At 39.0% G+C, this 22,917-nt stretch overlaps 1 protein-coding gene across 4 annotated transcripts in view; it reads right to left on the reverse strand.

Moving 5' to 3' along the window:
* Window positions 1-1,364: 1,364 nt before the first annotated feature.
* The window catches only part of LOC125461282 (microtubule-associated protein RP/EB family member 1-like), a 57,963-nt gene continuing 36,410 nt past the window's right edge, over window positions 1,365-22,917 (reverse strand). For 3 of the 4 annotated variants that reach the window (XM_048549855.2, XM_048549851.2, XM_048549852.2), the window contains 4 exons: window positions 18,019-18,102; window positions 16,518-16,636; window positions 14,970-15,122; window positions 1,365-2,535 (listed from right to left, as the gene is read on the reverse strand). In XM_048549855.2, coding sequence (XP_048405812.1) covers window positions 2,476-2,535; window positions 14,970-15,122; window positions 16,518-16,636; window positions 18,019-18,102 — 416 coding nt within the window. In that variant the 3' untranslated portion in view covers window positions 1,365-2,475. The remainder of the gene's footprint in view (window positions 2,536-14,969; window positions 15,123-16,517; window positions 16,637-18,018; window positions 18,103-22,917) is intronic. The other variant, XM_048549854.2, reaches the window with a different exon arrangement.

Genomic DNA, 22,917 nt, shown 5'->3' on the forward strand with positions numbered 1-22,917 from the left:
CCGAAGTGCTGGTGTTATGTCCTGCCTTCTATTCAAAAATCTATCAAAACAAGTCGCCTCAGAATCTTACACGCTTCAATTAAGTCCCTCTAACTCTGAAAATCAAGGATACATGACTGGATATAAAACTTCTGTTTTTAAAGAATTCTCCCCTGGTGAAATAAATTGCAAAATTGCTGCAGTGTTTACTAAAATATTTGCAAATTTTCATACATGTGTCTGTCCAGGTCAAATCAAGGCAATCAGAAACAGCATATTGCATTTTAACTCATGCAACATATCTACTGGTGAGGAGTAACTCATTTGTTGAAGCTAGTTAAAAGGTTATTCTTATATCAAATAGAAGCAACTTTTGACTGTGGCTGCTTTTTCTTAAAGCTGAGGAACTGACCAAGATTTTTCTGCTGGAACCAAAATCTGTACAGAATTTCATAACTAGACTTGAACAGATTTTATTCAAACGAATAACCCAATCTCAGTGTGTAACCATTAACTTGAGCACGTTTATTTGTAGGTGAAATTTGGACTTATGCAACACACTACAAAAGGACTGCAAAGCATTAAACACAAGGGCATGGTGATATTACCTGTCAGCTTACAGAACTGTCCATCACCCTTAGTTGTCCTCCATAAGATTTTCATCTCTTCAGATGATTCCCTATTTGACCTGGGCTCTCAAGGCAAGTTCTATTGGTCCAATGATTTTTAGTATTGTTGCAAAGGAATTTTGTTGAATCTTTTCACCTTGCATGCATCAGAACAATTGATAAGAACACCATTATAAAGGGAAGTGATGTCACTATCATTTAGAGTCCACTTGTCAACAATCGTACACTTCTCAAAATATAAAAACATGTCTCTTTATACAAGATTTATACAAAACTGAATTTTGAGTTATTTGGTTCACTTAAGATATAGCTTGAAAAAAAAATGATAAATCCAAGCCTTTTGGAATTAGAACAAAGAAAAAAATCTTCCATTGCAGATTATTTAATAGAATAGTATACAATGTGTATATTTTGCAACAATGTTTATTAAAATTCCTTACTTGATCAAGATTGTATGAGGGGCATTCATAATGCTACTATATATAACTAAGGGTCAATCAAGAACAGGAAGCTTTTAAAAGGGAGATACTGTCCATGTAGGATCAATTCCTGTCAAATACTTATGGTAGATGAATGAATATTCTAAATAATTCAGTTATCCACTCCCCTAAAAATGAGTTTGTGTGTGTTAGGGATCCTTAAACCAAAGATATAACATTACTAAAAAGTATGATGGAGGAATACAACTCAAGAACAAATCTAAAATAATTATTAGACAAACGATAACCACAAAATGGTGGCAAGTAAATGACAAAATACATTTTAGATTGGTTTTTAATAATTTTCAATATACAAAAAAGGGCATTTTATTTGAAACACTATGGACAAATTTCCAACTAGAAAGGAAATAGAGGCAGAAGAAAATCATATTTCCATTAATGTGGCCTAATTAACCTCCTTTCTGGTTCTAAACTTTACTGAACAAACTATCAACATCAGAACAAATGCAGTGATTAGCTTTAAATATTATGTGGTCGAATTAAATTAGCAATAAACTATTCTTTAGCAATGTTCTATATTTAATCAGAATATTTTAAAAATTATAAATGTACCAACATTTCTGACAGACAATTTTGTTGAAATATCAAACTTTATTGTTAGTAGAAATTGATTCGAGTAGAAAAACACCCTGTAGTTTTAAGACCAAGTTTTGATTTTCCTTACAGCATACTGAAATCTTAGGGCAGTAAAAGGAATAAAGGCCACAGAAGAATTCAGGAAATATTTTACCGCTGTAGTTGCGACCACAATGGCTGGAGGGAACATTTGGCACCACAACGATTTCCTGCAGTTGATCTAATGTCAATTTCACCATACAAAATTCATGCAAAGTATTTATAGCCAACTCATTCTTGCACATCAAATGAACTGGCTTGCCACATACAACAAATTTTGGACACGCTATAACTATCAACATACAACTGAATGTATAAAGATCTGAACCATTCTATACACTTTCTGTTTCAGTGCAATTTACAGTCATTATCATGCAGTGATCATTCTATCAACAACCTTTTTAAACACTGTCCAAGAGCATGTCAGCTTTTAGTGGTGGCAAAAGCATCAAGATGTTAAAACAGCACTCTGAAGGACCTTCGAGAATTTCAATTTCTACACCTGAAAACGTTGCTCAGATGTAAAAGTGTAGAAGCAATCATTGTTAAATATGGACTGAAACTTCTGCAAAGTGCACTTTAGAAAGGAGGTACATTTTAGTTTTGCTTACACTAACAAAATTACAAACAAAGCTCTTTTGACTTTACAGAAAATAAAGAGAGAGCGTCTTTTCCTTTGTTGATGTGCACATGCACACATGATTTTTGACAAGCTATTCCGATCGCATATCTGCCGCATCCAAGTAATAAGTTTAATACTCCTCTTGTTCTTCTGGTTGTTCATCTGCTACATCTGGCACAGCAAACCCTTCCTATAATGAAAATATTAAGATTTTATGAAACACTCAAATTAGGCAGAGGGTATCACTAAAGAATTAAATAGATTCGTATTTGGTACGTTAGGATCGTCTGACAATTTCCAATGGAATTTTTAAAATATTTCCTTAAATTGCATTATTAAAGAACCTAAGCAATCTGTCCAAATAAAAGGGAATCCGAAATCATAAATGGTGAATTTGCTCTTAATTTAGCTCCATTTCTTCTTAAAAAGCAAATAACAATTTAAGTTGCCTCAGTAACGATAAACTGCACACATCCATGTGTTGGACTTTTTTTCTTGCAGAGAGTGAAGTAGTAAAAATAATTCAGAATCACCGATGGATATATCAGCTCTTCGAAACACAACACTTATCCAGATACATAGTCAGAAGGATGTAATCCACTATGAAGAAATTAGAAATGGCTTAAAACTCTGAGTGGAGGTGAAGCAGCATACTATCATATTTCTTTTTACAAAGACAAGTTGATGGAAATTAAATGAATTTAAATCATATCTGTTCTTTTGCATTCATTCATTACAAAATAATGCAGCTTAAGAATGGATCACTTGTGATCACTTAGACTGCCTTCCAAAGAAATTGCAAAGTAATGCAAAGAACATCAGATTTATGTCAGAAAGAGACCTAGTGGCATTGCATAAGCAGATGTGAACCACACAAGATAAACTCCATAATTCTTACAAGACTTAAGCTTAAAAAAGGCATACCTGGATCACAGGTTTCTAAAAGAGGCTTGAACGAACAATTGGTAACAGTGATGAATTATGGAGTTGAACTGGTAAATAAAGTGATTTCTTGTGGTTAGAATACAATAAGCAAGCAGAACAAAACAGAAATATCAAAAACGTCAGAATCAAAAGTTGATATCAGATTGGGACAGCGAATGAGTGCATTTCAGTTACAGGCCATACAAGTTGCCCGTAGTGTTCAGGGATGTGTAGCTTAGATGGGGGATGATCCAAGGGTCGGTGTGGACTTGTTGAGCTAAAGGGCCTGTTTCCACACTGTAGGGATTCTATGATCTATGATTTCAAATGACATTGATAGGAAGAACAATACTGGTAGGAAGAGATGGAACTTGAACTCAAGGCAAATGGAAAGAGAGAACAGCATCAACGTGAGCAAGCTGAAAGGGGGAAGAGAAAGAACATTGCCTATACGAGGCTGTGACATACTATATAGAAGCAATTGTGACAAGCAAGTTTGCAAAACTTCAGGTCAACTGCCTACTTAAATCAAATCTTAATTTTGAAGTGGGGAGTGAAAAAGAGAGAGAGTGAGATGGTCATATGTGGACCCAACAACTGAACTGACAGTTTAACCATGTAAGAGATACAAAATTCCAAGGGTAACCAACTCAATAGCACAAATAAGTAGGGCTTGTGTTTCCTCACTTAAGTCTTATTACTAACTGGAGCAGGACTGGGGTTTTATGGTTGCTCAGTGGTCAGTACTGCTCCCTCAGTGTCAGGGGCCTGGGTTCGATTCAGCCTTGGGGACACTGTGTGTGAAGTTTGCATTGGTTTCTGCTGGTTGCTGTGGTTTCCTCCCACAGTTCAAAGACATGGAGTTTAGCTGGATTGGCCATACTAAATTGCCCTGTAGCATCCAGGGTTGCGCGGGCTAGATTGGTTAGCAATGGTAAAAGCAAAGTTTCAGAGATGGGTCTTGGTGGGATGCTCTTCACAAGTTCAGTGTAGACTCAAATGGGCTGAATGGCCTCTTTCCACACTGGAACAATTCTATGATTCACACAAAACTGATTAACTTCTGCTTTATTGACAAAACCATGAGTAATAGTCGATATGGTTACCCATCTGAAAAAGGTAGCACTGAAAGGGAATCAGGTCACTGTCCATAAAACGTCTTTTACACTTCATATTTTAAAAAGGACAAAATTGCAGGAATTTGAGACAACTTGAAAATCTGGTCAGGAAAGCAAAACTATACAGGTGCAGGCTCAAAATCAAATAAAAGGTAACAGCTTTTCCTGGAGCTGGAAGAACAGAGTTAGCCACACAGCATCAGAGGAGCAGGAAAGTTGACGTTTCTGGTTGGGACCTTTCTTTAGAAATGGGGGAGAGTAAGGAGGAAGGGAGCTCCGAAATAAAGAGAGAGGAGGGGTGGGGCTGGGGAAGGTAGATGGGATGGTGATAGGTGGATGCAGGTAGGGGGTGGGGTGGGGGGGGCAGATAGGTGGGAGAGAAGATGGATAGGTTGTGTTAGGTCAAGGAGGCAGAGATGGGGGGGGGGGGGGTGGTCATGGGATGAGGCAGTGGTGTTGGGGAGGGGGGTGGATTTTTTAAATTGGTAGAGTCCATATTTAGGCCTTTGGGCTGTACGGTCCCAAGGTAGAATGAGGTGCTGCTCCTCCAGTTCCCGGCAGATGTGCAGGTGAATCTCTGACTGATGTGAAAGGGGTGTTTGGTGCTTTGAATGGAGGTGGGGGAGGGAGGAGAAGACATGTCCAGGCACGTGTAGCACTTCCTGTGGTAGCGGGGAAATGTGCCAGGGATAGTGGGGAGTGTTGAGCGAATGAGGGAGTTGCAGAGACAGCAGTCCCTATGGAAGGCAGATAGGGGTGGGGGAGGCCTCAAGCACAGGCAATGTACATAGATGAAAGACCACTGTCATAAATATCAAGTTTTAAGGTTGTTATATTTGGGACAATTCCTTTTGTTTAAAGGGATTGTGAAGTGAAAGAGTTCCTATAACACCTCTGAATTCTATTTTATACGGGATGTGTGAGAATGCGGTTGATTTACTGAAATAGTGGCGCAAAGCATTCATACCTGTAGTAATGGGAAGTGTATCCGTGCTGACTCTGGATAGACTGTCTTCAAGTCTTTTAGGGAGACATCAGGAATGTTAGGTTTATAAGCAAATATACCTTAAACTGTTTATTTAGTTCCAGGCTAGAATTAAGGCAGCACCACAGGATGACTGATTAGTAGTTCTATATGGATACAAACTTATGAGTCACAGGACAGTAGTGACAGTCTTTTGGGATGGGATAGAGTCCACACAAAGCCACTGTAGTATCAAGTTTTTCTTAAGAAAAAACAGAATCTGAGAGAAATGCAAGAATCTCAAGGGCTGCAAGAGCAATAGCCAGTTCTGTGCCTGTTGTACAGAAAATTGCACCTTTATTAATGCCCACACAGAAACCAGATGGGAGCTCACACTCAGAAGAGGTTCAAAAGGCTAGTCACTTCAAGCTGAGGTTGTGCCATCAGGTCCTGTTCTCACCTAACAGAAACATCATGTCCACCATAACAAGGCCTTTCAGTACTTTCTCGATTTCAATTAGATCATTGCCAATCCCTTTGAACTCCACTGAGTACAATCCCAGAGTTCTGAACCGCTCTTCAGATGATAAATCCTTCACACCTGTCCAAGTCTTTATGTAACTTCCCTGCTTCCTCAACACTACATACCTCTCCACCTATTTTTGTATCATCTGCAAACGTAACAATGCTCTCAGTTCCTCCATCCAGATCGTTAGTGTAGATCCTCTGCCATTTCTTTGCTCACCCCATTTCAACTTCTCCAGCCACATTGTCAACTCGCCTCTCACCATTTACATATCTACAAGAGCTACTGCAATCTTCTTTATATTACTACCTAGCTTACTCTCCTATTTCATCTTCTCCCCACTTATTGCTCTATTGGTCTACCTCTGCTGGTTTTTAAAAAGCTTATCAATCCTCCAGCCTCACCACATTGTAGGCTTTTTCTTTCGCTTTTATGCTGTTCCTGACTTCCTTTGTCAGCCTCGTTCTCCCCTAAGTTTCTTCCTCCTTCCCTCCCGAATTACCACCAGAACCTCCAACTGTTTCTGCTCTCCAGTCTTCCCTGCTTGTCTCTCCTTTCAACCATCTCTTGCCAACTCCTCCCTCTTTATTCAGTTGCAATACCATCACATGGGATTCCTGCTTCTCCCTCGCAAACTGCAGGGTCATTTTAATCATTTTATAGTTACTTCCCCTCAGAAATTCCCTCATCTTAAGCTCCTTAATTATGTCTGCTTCATTCCAGATTTGCTTATATGTAATTGTAATATGTAATTAGGGCGGCACAGTGCTTTAGTGGTTAGCACTGCAGCCTCACAGCACCAGGGACCCGGGTTCGATTCGAGCTTCGGGTGGCTGTCTGTGTGGAGTTTGCACATTCGCCCCATGTCTGTGTGGTTTCCTCCGGGTGCTCCGGTTTCCTCCCTCAGTCCAAAGCTGTGCAGGCTAGGTGGATCGGCCATGCTAAAATTGCCCGTAGTGTTCAGGGGTGTATGGGTTATAGGGAGATGGGTCTGGGTGGGATGCTTCAAGGGGCGGTGTGGATTTGTTGGGCTGAAGGGCCTGTTTCCACACTGTAGGGAATCTAGTCTAGTCTAGTCTAATTACTTGTTCCCAAGTGGGGTCTTCCACAAGCTGCTCTAAAGAACCATGTAATAGATGTTCCACAAATTCCTTTTCTTGGGATTTGTTACCAACCTGACTTTCCCAGTCCACCTGCATATTGAAGTCCCCCTTGATTATTGTAATACTGCCTTTCTCTCATGCCTTTACCTTCCAATTGGTTTTCTTTTGGGTCCTTTGGGTCAGTCACAGGAAATTTAAGTATCCCGCAAAAAGTCAGCAGCCCCTATGGTAATTCGAAGATGAGCCATTTCACTATTCCAAAAATGACATGACAACCTGGTAAAAAAACCTTCCTTGGAGCCAAGCCAAAAAGGGAAAGCAAGCATGACTATCAAGTCTGAAGTCAACAAAATCAGATTATTTAAACATAGCAAGGTAGACCACAAGTTGCACTGCTATTGGATTCTTGGAAATTCCACAGACAGGAAGCTGAGAGATCATGAGAATTCAGATTGCCAGTTATATAGTGTCCATCACTCTGGATTGATTCATTCTTTTCATTTAACCAGTCATGGTAAAATGACACATGCAGACAACAGCAAAACAGCAAACTATTAAATGGAGTTCCACTGTACAGAAGAATAAAAGTTGTTTGCTTTCAGCAATGGCCGACGACTACAAAAATAGTCACAGACTTTGACTAACATTAGTGATGCAAGTATCAGTGAAGTTACAGTTTTCATTCAAATCACTGCATCTTTTTTTAAAGATTCCCTACAGTGGGGAAACAGGCCCTTCAGCCCAACAAGTCCACACCGCCCCTTGCAGCATCCCACCCAGGCCCATTCCCCATAACCCACACACCCCTGAACACTACGGGCAATTTGGCATGGCCAAACCACCTAGCCTGCACATCTTTGGACTGCAGGAGGAAACCGGAGCACCCGGAGAAAACCCATGCAGACACGGGGAGAATGTGCAAACTCCACACAGATAGTTACCAGAGGCTGGAATCGAACCCGGGTCCCTGGTGCTGTGAGGCTACAGTGCTAATTACTGAGCCACCATGCCGCCCATTTTAGTGGTCAAAGGTGATAAATAAGTTGTTTAAAATATAGAAAATGGGTGATTGCACGGCTGCATGGTCCAAGATTAAAAAAAAGAGACTGAGAAGGATACGTCATTTGTGGCTAAATAAATCCTCTGATGCTTCTTGACCCGCTGTGTTCCTCCAGCTCCACACTGTTCAGAGGGGTTTGGGCAGGTATTAAGGACCAAAAAAAATGAAGGAGAAACTGACGAATGACAGAAGGCTACCTACCTGTATAAATCTGTATTATCCTTTAAGTATTTAAAAAGGAAGAACATAATTATTGCTAATTTTGACTCGCAACAGAATCCAGGGAATTGACTATAGAAAACAATAGAAACATTGAACAGGTAGTGTACGTGCCTGTCTTCACCACAGAAGACAGAAACTTAGAAAAGATGCTTGAAAAATCGGGAGACAAATGGGAGAAGGAAGCTTACAATAATCACCTGAAATAACTCTAGAGCTGGTATCCTGTCACCGAGTCACCCTTTATTTACAAGGGGTGAATCCTTGACACGGATCCAGCTCCCTCAGTCAGAACCTCTAACAGTCATGTTTATATCTGTCAGCCAGTGCTCCCTGTTTGGGGCTATTAGCGTGGTCTAATCAGGGAATTTATTTTCTATGAACTCCATCTGGTTGACCTCATGACAATTATGACATCCTTTTATGCACATCCAGCCACTGAGCGGGCATCCACAATAACAAAGAACGCTGAGTCCTGAAAGGATCTACATAGTCAAAGTGTAACTAAGTCCAGGGTTTACTCGGCTGTTCCCACAAACATAGGGGGACTGTTGGCAGTAATTTTTGTCCTTGGTGGTATTCTGGGCACTGCCCCACCAATGTAGTTACGTCTGCAGAAATTTCTGAAGGGTCCCGAACTGAAACATCAGCTTTCCTGCTCCTCTGATGCTGCCAAGGCTGAGAGTTTTTATGAGTTGATGCAATGGTGCCAAGGTGGAGACCAGGTTCTCTATGAACCTTCGGTATTAGCTCACAAATCCAAGGAAAGACCTGAGCTCTGGTACTGACAGCTGGGGCACATTTGATTGTCCTCGTTTTTATCTTCTGAAGGATGTAACCTGATCTTGATGACTCTAGCCCAAGTAGTTTGACTGGGGTGTCTGGAACACACATTCTTCCCTTCTAAATACCTGTCCGGGAGAAATGTCTATGGACTATGTCCAACCTCTAAGTGGTCCTTATTGGTCTTGCATGTTCTTAGCACATCATGCTAATAGATAAATGACAACTTGTAGTTGACCTTATAAAACATTCTCTATCATCTGCTGGGAAATTGCACAGGCTGATGACACCCCAAATGGCAGAGTCGTATATTAGTACAAATCCTTATGGGTATTAATTGTAACAGACTTCCTCAAATCTTCATCTAACAGGAACTGCAAACACCCATTGCTAATGTCCAGCTTTGAGAAGGACAGCACTCTCCTCACCCAGCTTTGTGTAAATTCTGAGCAAGGGATTGAGTTTTTAATCCAGCTGTAAAAAGGGATTTATCATTTATTTAAAATTTCCACAAAGGAAAACTGACCCACTGAAATTCATAAATTGGTATCACTGGCGCTGCCCATTTCGTAAGCTGTACTGGGTTGATGGTTCCTTCACTTTCCAGCCTTCTGATTTCTGCCTGACTTTTGTCCATAAGGTAAATGGCACTGGGCAGGCATTGCAGAATCACGCAATTGCTTCCTGGTCAACATGCAAGGTGGTCCTGGCTCCTTTGATAGTCCCAAAACTTTCCTACTACTTCCTAGTATTTAACTAGGGCTTCACTCAGGTAGTCATTTTCTAATTGAAAAATATTGAGCTAATCTAAAATGAATCTTTCTAACATATAAAGTTTCTGCAGTATAGGCTCTCAGTCTAGCTGACATCTTGTGCAAACTTAAGGGCTGGAGTCCAGAGCAAACCTTGTTAAAAGGGGTTCTGCGATCAACGAAGCAACCTTGCTAGTATCAACCTCCATTAGAACCAGGTGACCTTTTAACCAGACATTTATTATTTTGATTTGTTCCAATTTAGATGTTGTTAAGCAATTTAAGTGTTCTAAACCAGATGCAGGTGGACAGTCCAAGATGTACAGTCTTCTGGATATTGGGTTAGAGCTTTCATACTCAATTTAGATCAAGCAGGGCTCTTTTACTGTCTCAAGTCGGCATATCGGGAGCACCTAAAATGGCTTGCTGGCCTGGATCCTCAAGAAAATTTCAATTGTTTGGCTGAAGCTTGGCTTTGTTTTAGACTTTTGCAGTGGGTTGACCTAGAGTTCCTTTGTTCATGATACATCCTGAGCAAGGCTATCCAATTGCCTTTACTGAAGTGGTATGCCCCAAGCTCAAACTGGCGAGGATAAACACTTTCACCAGAATACCCTGCAACTCTCATGCTTCAGTTGCCACATTTTCCAATGATAAAGCCAGTTGTGCTATTTGAAGTCCAGTTGTACTTCAGTAGGTAGGTGTTTTTGCATGTTACATCATTAACCGTACTCTTGGCATCACTGAAATATCTCCAGAGGCCAGTATCTCATCACCAAGTCATCCTTTATTTCCAGAAACAGCTTTCAGTGAGCAGAACCTCTGACACGCCCGTTCATATCTGTTAGCCAGGGCTCACCAACTAGATTCCACTATCACTCGTATCCTTACATACAGATGAGGAAGGACACCACTTTGATTGGGACAACACATCCATCCTAGGACAAGCCAAACAGAGACACGCACGAGAATTCCTAGAAGCATGGCATTTCAACCGGAACTCCATCAACAAACACATTGATTTGGAACCAATTTACCATCCCCTGAGAAAAAGAACAGGAAATGACATCACCATCCCAAGGAAACCTAACCAGATAAATAGAAAGCGGGACATAACACCAGCGCTTCGTCGGAGGCTCACTGATGATGTTACCTAGAACGGTGACGAAGCGTTTGAAAATGAACCTTCCAGCTCAGCGAGCAAACTCACATCCAGAACCTCAACCCGAGCTACAAATCTTCTCAAAACTCGCTAACTCTTTCTGACCTCCTCCCAATCACTATATACCAACAGCATGGAAAATATGCTAGGAAAACACCAAGACCTAATGTCTATGAAGTTCACAGGACCAGGTGGCATGCATTCTACAGTCTTAGCATAAGGAAAGCAAGAAATAGCATCCCTTACATTCTTGAAAGGCTCCAAAGGAGTGGGAAAGAACTAATGTAAAATTGTTATTCAAGACAAAAATGAGAAAACTACAGATCAGTTAGTGAAGCATCTGTCATAGGGAAATTGCTAGAATCCATTACTGAGCGCGTAGTAGGGCTTTTAGAAAAATCATAAAATGATCAGGCGTAGGCGATGTTTTCTGAAAGTAAAACACTGTTTCACTAATTTGGAGTTGGTTGAGGAAGTAACAAGTATGGAAGAAACAAATACAGTAGAAAAGGGAGAATGCATGGGTATGGCAAATTTGGTATTGGATAAAGTGCCAAATCAAAAAGTTACCATATAGGAAGAGTCATGTTGTAAAGGATAAAGTACATGCATTGACTGATTGAACTAACAGAAAGCACAGTCGATGCTCAGGCCTCAAACATGCACAATTTATTCACACCTTGGACGCAGGACCAAATATATCGAAGCTAAATTTACTAAACATTCCTGGTTTGGTGAGGAATAAGTTGTGACAAAATGGTAGAGATCTAGAAAATGATGCAGACAGATCACACAACTGGGGAAAAAAACATAAGTGGTAGATAGGGCATAACATGGGAAAATGTAAACTTGTCTACTAAGCAGAAAACATAGGACAGCAGTACACTACTTCAACGGAAAGAGAATGCAAAACTAAGATAGAGGTGTCCTAATCCACTAATCAGAAGTAGTCAGTTTTCAGGTACAAGTAGTATTCATGAAGGCATATAGAACATTCGCATCTATTGTAAGGGGAAGGGAACAAAACAGAAAAGAGTGGGGAAATTTTAATACAAAAGTATAGCCCTTGATAAGACAACATCTGGAGTACTATGCACATTTTTGTTCTAAATTCGAAAACAACACAATTGCATATTCAGGGCTCTGTTGACTTATTCCTGGGATGAAGGGCTTTTCTTACGAAACAAAGTTGAAAAGACTGGGCCAAACCCATTAGTGTTTCAAGGAATTAGAAGTGATCTCATTCGTACACAAAATCCCGAGGGGACAAAAACAAAAACTGTAGGAGAAACTCAGGTCAGGTGGCATCAGAACCGGTTCTGAAGAAGGGTCACTGGACATGAAATGGTAACTAACTCTGCTTTCCACAGATATTGCCAGTCAGAGTTTCTCTAGCAAGTTCTGTTTCAGAGTTGTAGCATCCACAATTATTTATTTCATTTTAGATCCTGAGAGCAGGTGACAGCATGGAAGCTGAGAAGAGGCTATAACTAGGATTAAGAGTAAAAGTTCTGTTAGAATTAGACAGATTTTTTATAGAGATCTACAGCATATAGAGACAGGCCCTTCAACCCAAACTGGTCCATGCTGATCAAAACAGCAATCCAGACTAGCTCCATTTCTCTGCACTTGACCCATATCCTGCTAAACCTTTTCTACCCACGTATTCATCCAAATGCCTTTTAAATGTTGTTAATGTACCCGCTCAACCACTTCTGCTGGCAGCTTATTCCATATGCAGATATGAGGGAGTCAAAGGTTATAAGGGATATAAAAAGGGACACAGAATGAGACCACAACATGATCTTATTGAATGATAAAGCAGTCACTCTGCAGAAAGGGTGCTTTCTCTCAAGGGGAAATCAAACTGAGTTTCTGCAATCTTTAACGTGCATTTTAAAAACTGTGATAGAAGCATCACTTGCCAAAAAACCAGCAACACCCACAAACCAAATTAAGTCACTGGGTAGGTAAATGGTAAGTATGCCTGTTTGGTGGCTTTCAAAGAGGAATGCAAGTTAAATGTTTAATTTACTATGAAATAGATGAGTCTAGTTAATAGCAGTATTTGAGGGACATTTTGGTGATATTCAGCTGATTCAGAAGTGATGGATAATGTACAACAGCATAGGTGACACAGTGGCTCAGTGCTTAGCACTGCAGCCTCACAGCACCAGGGACCCAGGTTCAATTCCAACCTCAGGTGACTGTCTATGCTGAGTTTGCATACTTTCCCCCGCGTCTGCGTGGGTTTCCTCCAGGTGCTCCGGTTTTCACCCTCAGTCCAAAGATGTGCATGCTAGGTGGATCAGCCATGCTAACTTGTCTGTAGCGTTCAGGGATTATAGGGGGATGCTTCAAGGGGCGGCGTGCACTTGTTGGGCTGAAGGGCCTGTTTCCACACTGTTGGGAATCTAATCTAAATCTAAAAAAAACAATTTACCTATCAAGATCTTGCGACAAATTCATTTTGAGCTGTATTTGCTTACATCAAGTTCACTTAACAAAAAAATTGTTTGAGTGTAAAAAGTAACACTAAACCTGTCTCACTATGCTGACTTATGGAAAACTTTAAAGTTCATGAGAGGTCAATAAGGACTGGAGAGCGAACAACAACAGAAAAAAATCCCATGATAACCAAATACACACAAAGTGTAAACTCTAGACAAGCTGTATGAATAAAGTAAACCAATCTTAATTGTGTTGTACACTCATTCATTGTAACAGCTAAAAAGTATACGTCACCTCTCATCTCATTTGGTACTTTTTCAGTCAGTCACTTAGATTGGCAAAATATATACATGTAAGAGATCAGGCCAGATCATTTGGGGATACTATTGTTACACTGAGTAATACCATCATACATGTAGCCACAAAGCAGTGAGAAGTGAATCCAAGATAACAACGTGTGAAGCTGGATGAACACAGCAGGCCAAGCAGCATCTCAGGAGCACAAAAGCTGACGTTTCGGGCCTACACCCTTCATCAGACGAAGGGCGTAGGCCCAAAACGTCAGCTTTTGTGCTCCTGAGATGCTGCTTGGCCTGCTGTGTTCATCCAGCTTCACACATTGTTATCTTGGATTCTCCAGCATCTGCAGTTCCCATTATTTCTGAGAAGTGAATCCAATCAAGTTAAGGCCATTAGATTATTTAAGAGCAACTGAATGCAAGAAGCTGTTTATGACAAACCTAAAAATGTAACAAATAAAGAAGTTTCTGAAGAGTTTGTTCAAGTTTTATTAATGTAGGCTATTCTAATTTCATTGTTTTAAGATTACTTTTTAAAAGCTTTCACAGCTACCATTACCCACTCCTAGCCATTTATCGCAATGTATTTTTAAAAAGAGGTATACAAAAGAATAAAATCTAATATAAAAGACACACATATTAGTTTGTGCAGAAACACTCTGCACATTATAGTTTGAACTGGACCTGAATTTACTCATGATCCCTGAATCACATCTGCTGGTCTAAAATAGTGTAATTGGCATTTAAGGGAATTAAAATTTAAGCAATGTGTCATACAGGATGGAGACAGACCCTTTGGTCCAGTTTGCCCAAACTGATCAAGTTTCCCAAACTAAACTACTCCCACTTGTCTGCATTTGGTTCATTTCTCTCTAAACCATTTTTATTCATTTACCTCTCCAATTGTCTTTTAAATATGGTAAACTAAACCTGTATCTACCAATTCCTATGGCAGTTCATTCCACATACCATCCTCTGAAAAAGCTGCTAATCATCAGGCCCCTTTTAAAATCGCTCTCTTCTCGCCTCAAGAATGTGTATTGGAAAGTAAAATTTTCAGTTGTGACAGTTCATTTAATCCAGGTAATTTTCTTGAATTATTATAATATTAAGAACTTAAAAATGCAATTAGCCATTTTCCCCCAAGAGAAGCTATGATAGAAAATCACTCGTTAACGCTCCACCATGTGGTCAATCCACTATAAAGGTTTTCAGACACATGCATCAAGAAGCCAAAATAACGTGGAAAGAAAAAATTCTTACGTCTGTTGCATACAAAATCTCCACAATTCGCTGAATCACAGGATCATTGTCTTGTTCATTTTCTTGGCAGATTAATTCAATATTTCTCAGTTTCCCAAAATAAAAGTCTCTTTCCTTTTCAAGATCTTCAACTGTAATTTTTAGTACATTGATCTGTGCAAGCATAGAACATATAAAATAAATGCAGAGATGTTTGCAAGCTCATTTCAAAACAAACTATTTGACTTTTAAAAAGATTAAATCAAGGTTTGCTCTAACAAAACTAACAATTTACATCAACTGGGCAAGTTAGCAAGAAGGCACTCACTTATAATGAAAAGTAACAGATCCATGTTTTGGTATAAAATGCAACATTTCAAATTAAATAAAAGCTTCATCTAGAGAGCAAAATATGGTTAATACACTTCATATACCATTGTAGCAAAGGTATAAAATAATCAAAATTTTAAGTAATTTGTGGGATGTGGGTGATGCTGGCTAAAGGTCTATTGCCAACCCTCAATTAACCTAGAGAAGGTGGTGGTCAGTTGCCTTCCAGAACCATTGCAGCCTTTGCAGTGGAAGAATACCCAATGCTGTTTGGCAGGGTGCTCCAGCGTTTTGACCTAGTGATAGGTCAGGAATAGCAATATAACTCCAAGTCATGATGATGTGTTGATTGCAGACAACGGTGTTCCCGTGTATCTGCTGTCCTTATCCTTCTCAATGGTAAAGGTCACAGATTTCAGTGTGCCATCAGGGAGTCTTCGTGAGTTATAGCAATGCATCTCGGATATGGCACACACTATCATCACTTATGGTGGATGAGGGTCTATCAAGCAGGCTATTTGTTCTGAATGATGTCAACCTTGAGTTTTTGGAGCTGCACACATTGCGGCAACTGGAGATTTGTCCACCACACTTGACCCTGTGAATGGTGGATCAACTTTGGAAAGACAAGAGACGAGTTTCTTGCTGCAGGATTCCTAGCCTTTGTTCTGCTCGTTGCCTCAGCATTTACATGGCTGGTCCAGTTTAGTGTTAGTACAGTAACCCCCAGAATGTTGATCGTGAGTGATTCAGTGACGGCAATGCCATTAAACTTCAAGGGAATTTGATGAATATGTAGTGTCTGCTGATGCCACCCTAGTAACGCCTTCAATATTGCAAACTTTGTAAGAGATCAGTTTTCTGACAATTACCTTGGTGATTCCAATCCTGAATTCTCAAGTTCAGATTCAAGAAAAATGAGATATCCAGTCATGTCACTTTAGAATAAAAACAAAATACTGAACAAAGTCAGCAGGATTGGAACTGAAGTTCTGAACAGGAGGTTATATCAAGCCAAAACGTTCATTCTTTTTCCTCAAAAGATACTGCCAGACCTGCTGACTTGCTCTAGCATTTTGTGTCTTAATTTTAGATTTCCAGCATCTGTAGTACTTCGCTGTTGAAGGAAAATTTGAATCAAATTTAAAACATCGAGCATTGGAAACACATAGGTTCCATAAATTTAACACTAAACCATGCCGATCACTTAAGAGTCATAAAAGACAAATTTTAAATCACCTGTTGAGCTAGCTCTGCAACCTGTGCATCTCCATTTCCCACCATTGCAGCTCTTTTGGGTGCACCAGACACAGGTTTTGGAGTTGTAACTTTTGGTGTTGGATGAACTTTTTGAGTAACTGTAATATTTATAATCACAGTTTAGAATAGTCACAATCAAAAATTCAATTACTAAGACAATACTGACAATACACAGTATTTCTTGTATGCCAATAGTTGAGAGCTTTAAGTCCACAGCTACCAACTATTAAGCATGTTTGGTTTTGACAAGGTTAACAAATGAAGTACCACTATCATATAGTTTTTTTCTTTAAAAGTCTGACAACTTAACGCACACGCCCTTGTGTTGATGTTCAAGAATATAGATATAAAGCACATTAGGTGGTTACAACACAACAACAGTTTTGCTGTGAAATACATGTCTCAGAAGGATCTTATCTGTGAAGTTGCAATACAATTTCCTTTTCAACATAACCAATGAGGAAAGTTAAGCCTTTTAGATATTAGTCAACAAAGTGCTTCATCAGCCTCACCTAGGAGTAACTGCAGCTGAGCTAGTACACTTCAGTGGCCATCATTTAAAAGTCTTGAACCTGGCCAACACATTCTTGCAATCAACAGAAACATTGAGGCGGCGCAACTTTCCATAGGCAAAATTATTTGTAAGAAATGGTGAACATGAAAAAAGGCAAATTCACATTTACATTGTGTTAATGAGTGGAGAAACAGTGCAGAGAAAGTAACTTTACCTCCAACTAATAAACCAAAACAAAGTGCAACCTGTGACTGGAGTTGAGTTCAGCCAGCAACAAAATACACTTGCAAATCAGGCTCAACACTCCCCCAAGGTATTCTAAATTTTCAGTTAATCTTCAGAATATCCTAAGGTGACGCAAGGGCAAATATCAGGTTTTAGATCCATTTGGAAGAATAATTCATGTTTTCATAACTGATAGCTGTTTCAGGATATATAGTGGCACATCAATTATCAATTTTCAACGAGTCAGAACTCAATTAAAATGAATCTGTTGCATATGGTGCCCCAGAGCATGAAATTTCATCAGAAGCACCACTCAACTTCTGCACTTAAAGCCAGATGCACAGAAGTGCAAAGGTAGTGTTCTTTAGCTGCAATGTTAAGGGGTTGCGGGTGTAAGTAATAGTATTCAACATTGCATCATTTGTTAACATAACTAAACGCCAATTCCAGAAGCCTATCAAAACTTGCAATGACCAGTCTTTTCCCTTTATTCAATAATTAATGGATTTTCCATTATAATTACGTTTTAGTGCAGAGCCTGGATAATCACTGCCCAGTATTTTGATTTAGGCCTGAACTGCCTTTTTTCTTCCTCCAAAAATGTGAATAAACTTCCATCTCATGTGTTGAATGCCTTGCCAAGCAAGATTTCCCAAACGTGAACTGCATGCTTACTTTCAAAACCAGTGTATATAGGACATAGCATTTTTTTTCCCTTCTGCAAGTACTAAAAGTTTGTACCAATATTTGATCTTGTTAAATTTGTGACAGAGAATGTTGATTTCATAGTCTTCTTCTCTGGTGCAGTGGTATTTAGAGTTTCATCTGTAATTTATAGAGCAGATAATTATCCATTATGAATAGCAAGGCTTCCACAAATTTACAGCATGTTCAAAATATGCCAATCTATTAAAATTGTAAGCTTCTCAGTTTATTGGCACAAAGGAATGGGAATCCAGTCACTTAAACATGTCAGCCAAAACTGACATAAGCATGATGAACAGGGCTCATAATAATAATTTGCAGTAAGATTCACATGTGGAGTTTGACTACATTTAGAAGTAGTTACTCAATTTTAAAGTGAGAAAGACCTGAATGGTAGTGATCCAAAAGAGTACATGAATGTTACCAAAATGTTACAAACATAATGGATTGTAAACAGGATTTTTAAAAACGATAGTTCATTGCAAGTAGTCCTTTTTTAAAAGCATAGGAATCAGTGATCAAAATCCTCCGACTGGTGAAATATTTAAAATCATAGGGAGGTAAACAGAAATTTTTGAAATTATTCCTGTACATGCCTTCTCCCTTAAAATGCAACTTGTATCCCCTCTAAGACAATGCAAGCACATTCAGTTCCCATTTCAAACAACAGAAATTGTGGAAATAAAAATTCAAAATACATTTTAAGTGTAGGGAGTCTGCCTTAAATGCATCCCACAGAAACTGATTTACATGCTTTCAATAAAGAATAACAGCAGCCACAAAATCATGTCTATAAAACCAAAGACAAATTCTAATAACTTGTAGAATTAATATGACACCTCGTGGCAAAGCAATCATCTTCAGTAGATTACAAAGACATAACTATAGCTACAAGAGCCTTTAACAAGTTATACTCCACACGAATGTACTCTACACATTTTAAAAGGTCACAGCAACATGCAATTTGAAGTGAACTACAAGTTTTGCAAGTTGTAAACGTACTAATATTTGAAACATGAACAGCTTGTAGAGATCCAGATGAAATGCTCAGTGCACAACTGTTAAAGCGATACACATTTCCTGTACATTATAACTTGAGCTTTTAATAAAGTAAAAATATCCTAAGGCATTTCACTGTAGATTTTACGTGCAACATCTGATCTGCAGTTAGGGATTCTGACAGGTCACCTAAAGCTTTATCAAAGAGCTAGGTTTAAGGAGTGCCTTAAGGAGAAACAGGAAGGCAGATAGTAAATTCTGTACTTAAAGCATTAGCAGCCAAAGACATGGTCAATGTAGAACAATAAAAAAAACTGTCAACACTGACAGCTGCAGCAACACAGTCATGGCTAGAAACCAGAGATAAAAGGATTCTAGTCCTTGGAGAAAAATGAATAAGTTTTTTTTGAAATTGAAATGTTTTGAGGCTTGCGACCGTTAGAGTAACGAGGATCGGGATGACAGGTGAACGGGAGTTGGAGTGAGTTAGGGAACAGAAACAAAGTGTTTGCGTAAGTAATTTTCGTTTAAAGTAACATTTATAATTTATTTTCCTTTACAGCAGTTAAGTACAAGTGTCAGTAATCTTACAAGGCTCAACAAGTAGAATTAGGTCTAGGTCATTGCATTTACTGTACTAAGTATTAACAGTGGCCCCACAGATTTCTTACCCAAGTCACCCTAGGCTTGGTTACAAGTACCAAGAACCATCACTCCAGTAAGTAATGCAGGAGTGCTGTATTGTTGATGGCGTCATCTTTGGGATTATTGTTAAACTGAAGCCCCATCTATCTGCTTGGGTAAAGGTAAAGGTCCCATTAACACTATTTTGAAGAGGAGCAAGACGAGTTATTCCCAGCGTTCTGAAAAATATTTTTCACTGAATCAACACCACAAAAAGATTATCTGGTCATTACCTCATGGCTCTTTGGGGAATCTGCAGGGTAAAAATTACTTTTTTTTTTCCTAGATTATAATGGTAAGTACTATCGATTGGATGTCATTACAATCCATGAAGCACAATGACTGTAAAATGCGCTGTCAATCTATTTAAAAATTTTTGAAGGGTCCTGACCCGAAACATCAACTTTCCTGCTTTTCTGATGCTGCCTGGCCTGTGTTCCTCCAGCTCAGCACTGTTATACATAGGTAAATCTCACTTTCACAATTCAGAAATTTAGGCGGTCACCCCACTGCAGTACTGAATCCTGTCTTGTCTCTTTTGAGTAAATGTTGCAATACCATTTTGAAGAGTATAGGCATTTTGCCCCTTATGTCCTCAACCTTTAATCCTCTACCAACATGACAAACAGAATAAATACCTGCTCATTATTATAAAACTGCACACTAATTAGCTCCCATATTTCCTAGGTCAAAAAGGTAATTAAGGTTTCAAAAAAGTGTTTGAGCCTTAAAGCATTGTGGGATATCCTAAGATTGTGCTAGGGTCCGTACAGGTTAGTGCACAGAAATGGCTGCGTGTAGAAAACCTCTTGAAAGTGTCAATTCTTCTTGTGAGCCCTGTCTAACTTTGAGGATGTAAATTTAACAATCTAAAGGAAAGTATAATCACTACAGAAATGTGTTTTGACTGAAAAATAAATACTATGGTGAATAAATCAAAGTATCTAATGGAAGATGAACAACCTCAATCTTGAAGAATTATTGGCAAACATCCAGCACATAAATAGAGTGAAGAATAAATTACATCAGATAGCTTAAAGGGAGATAAATGACCTTATTTTTAAACATAAAGTGACCACCTAAGCAATAAAGTCTGTTCAGTATGTAATAAGTTGTGAATACTTGAAACGCATCTCCAGAACAAGAGGGAAGTAAACTGATTTAACCAAAACAGGTGGTTATAGGATACATGCATTCAGGTGTTTATTGTTAAAAAGGCATCCATCTGCTAATACATTAGTGGTAAATCACCTGTCATATCAAGATGGCTCAACCAAGCCCAAACAATGGAATTTATAGGGTGAAAAACTTGCCCCCATAACAACATGACAAAGTTCTTGGAGTGTTACTACCTGGATGCTCTTCTGCCAATATCAGAAAATTTATCTTCAATAGAGAAAGTATTTTATAACTTGGAGGAGTGGGAGGAAAGGATTATTTCTAGTACAAATTAATTTTCATCTCTAGTTTACAAATAAAGCCATTAGCAATAATATTTTGAAAATATACTGTAAAGCAAAGTTCAGCATAGTTCCAACAAGATTTCCAAACGATCCCACAGCAGCTCATTGCTTTCAACTAGAACTGTCATTTCATTGCAGCCTTAGAGCCAATCTAATACCACCTAACCCCTTTATAAAAACAAACTTATGTATACTACACTGCATAGATTGCCATCTTAACAAAATCCGACAAAATGCTGAACTTTACTGCAAGGTTGAACAAAATGTCCGAGATTAAAACACATGTAAAAAAGCTAATTCATCTGTTACGTGCTCGTTGTTCATGTTAATTATCATCATACTATCCATCTGCAGGAAGGCTTCCAAATATCCTAGAAAATTGATTAATAATTTCAATTCAAATGAATTTTTTTTTCCAAAAAATTCTATTGACTCCATCATTCATGTACTATCCAAAGTTCCACTAAAGTGCTGTCAGGATGATGATAGTTGAAAATTCAGCTGCATCTAATTAAAAATTCTCATAAAAGATAGTTGGACTACAAGTCAAATGACTGAAATAGCAATGACCATGATCAGTTGGAATTGCTTATTCAAAAGTGCTATCTTCACGATATGAAGCAGAGATATACAGGGCCATGCCAAAATATTTTGCACCAGGAAGAAATACTTTGTAGCTGATGGCCTCAAACTAATTAGAATGATACAAGTAGCTTCTTCAGAAAATGCTTCAACATAGATCATTTTTGGACATCAAAGCAATCAATCACACACCTCACGATACACGTCAGGTCTAAGCTATTCCATTTGTACTACTACTTCGCATGATTTTCACCTTCAAGTAACTATCTAACTCCTTTATTATCAAAAATGCTTTTGCTACTCATACTGGTTACACATTCTTAATAACCACTATGTAATTCTTTCAAATTTCCTTTTTATTAAAAGAAACCAGCTTTCACAATTCCTACACTGCTGATAAGCACTGAACAACAGGTTTTTTTTTACTGAAATAGTAACATTTATAGTTGAAAAAACATTTTCCAATTGCTCCCTCCTGGTCTTATAAGAAGATATAACACCAAGGGGTAAGCATTTGAACACAGAATATCCAAGGTTTCAAAGGGTTTGACATACTTGAGTTACAAAATCACAACGCATGTAATTGGGGAATTAAATCCAGGAATAAGGGTCTCATCCACTGACTGAGGAGCTGGAGGGAAGAGACCCACGCAACTTACGTTACACAGTAGATCCTGCCCATTTGGCAGTTGCATTTCTACTGACTGTGTTGGGAGTCCTCAATGACATTGTAACCAGACAGGACCGGTGACACATGATGATAATGAGAACACCAAAGGGAAAAGCATACCGACCTCATCTTCACCACCTATCTGCAGCAGATACAGCTGGCCATGACAATTACAGTCGGAGTGATCAGCACACATTGCTTGCGAAAAAAAAGTCCAGTCTCCACAGTGAGAATGCTCTCCACCATGTCATGTACTACTACCATGCTCAATGGGGCAGGCTCCAAACGCATCTAGCAACTCAAAACTAGGAATCCATGAGGCATTGAGAGCCATGGGAAACAGAATGTGCACTCAACCGCAAGCTTTAATTTTATGGCCTAACATATCTCCCACTCTAACATTATCAAGTCAGGAGATCAGCCTGTTCACCCTGATTCAAAGAAAAGTACAGGTCGATGAGCCAGCAGTACATCACTGATCCTCAGTCAAAATCATGGAACTTACTCCCAAACAACACTGTTTATATTTGCACAAGG

This window comes from Stegostoma tigrinum, chromosome 19, assembly GCF_030684315.1.
Source record: "Stegostoma tigrinum isolate sSteTig4 chromosome 19, sSteTig4.hap1, whole genome shotgun sequence".
Lineage (NCBI taxonomy): Eukaryota > Metazoa > Chordata > Chondrichthyes > Orectolobiformes > Stegostomatidae > Stegostoma > Stegostoma tigrinum.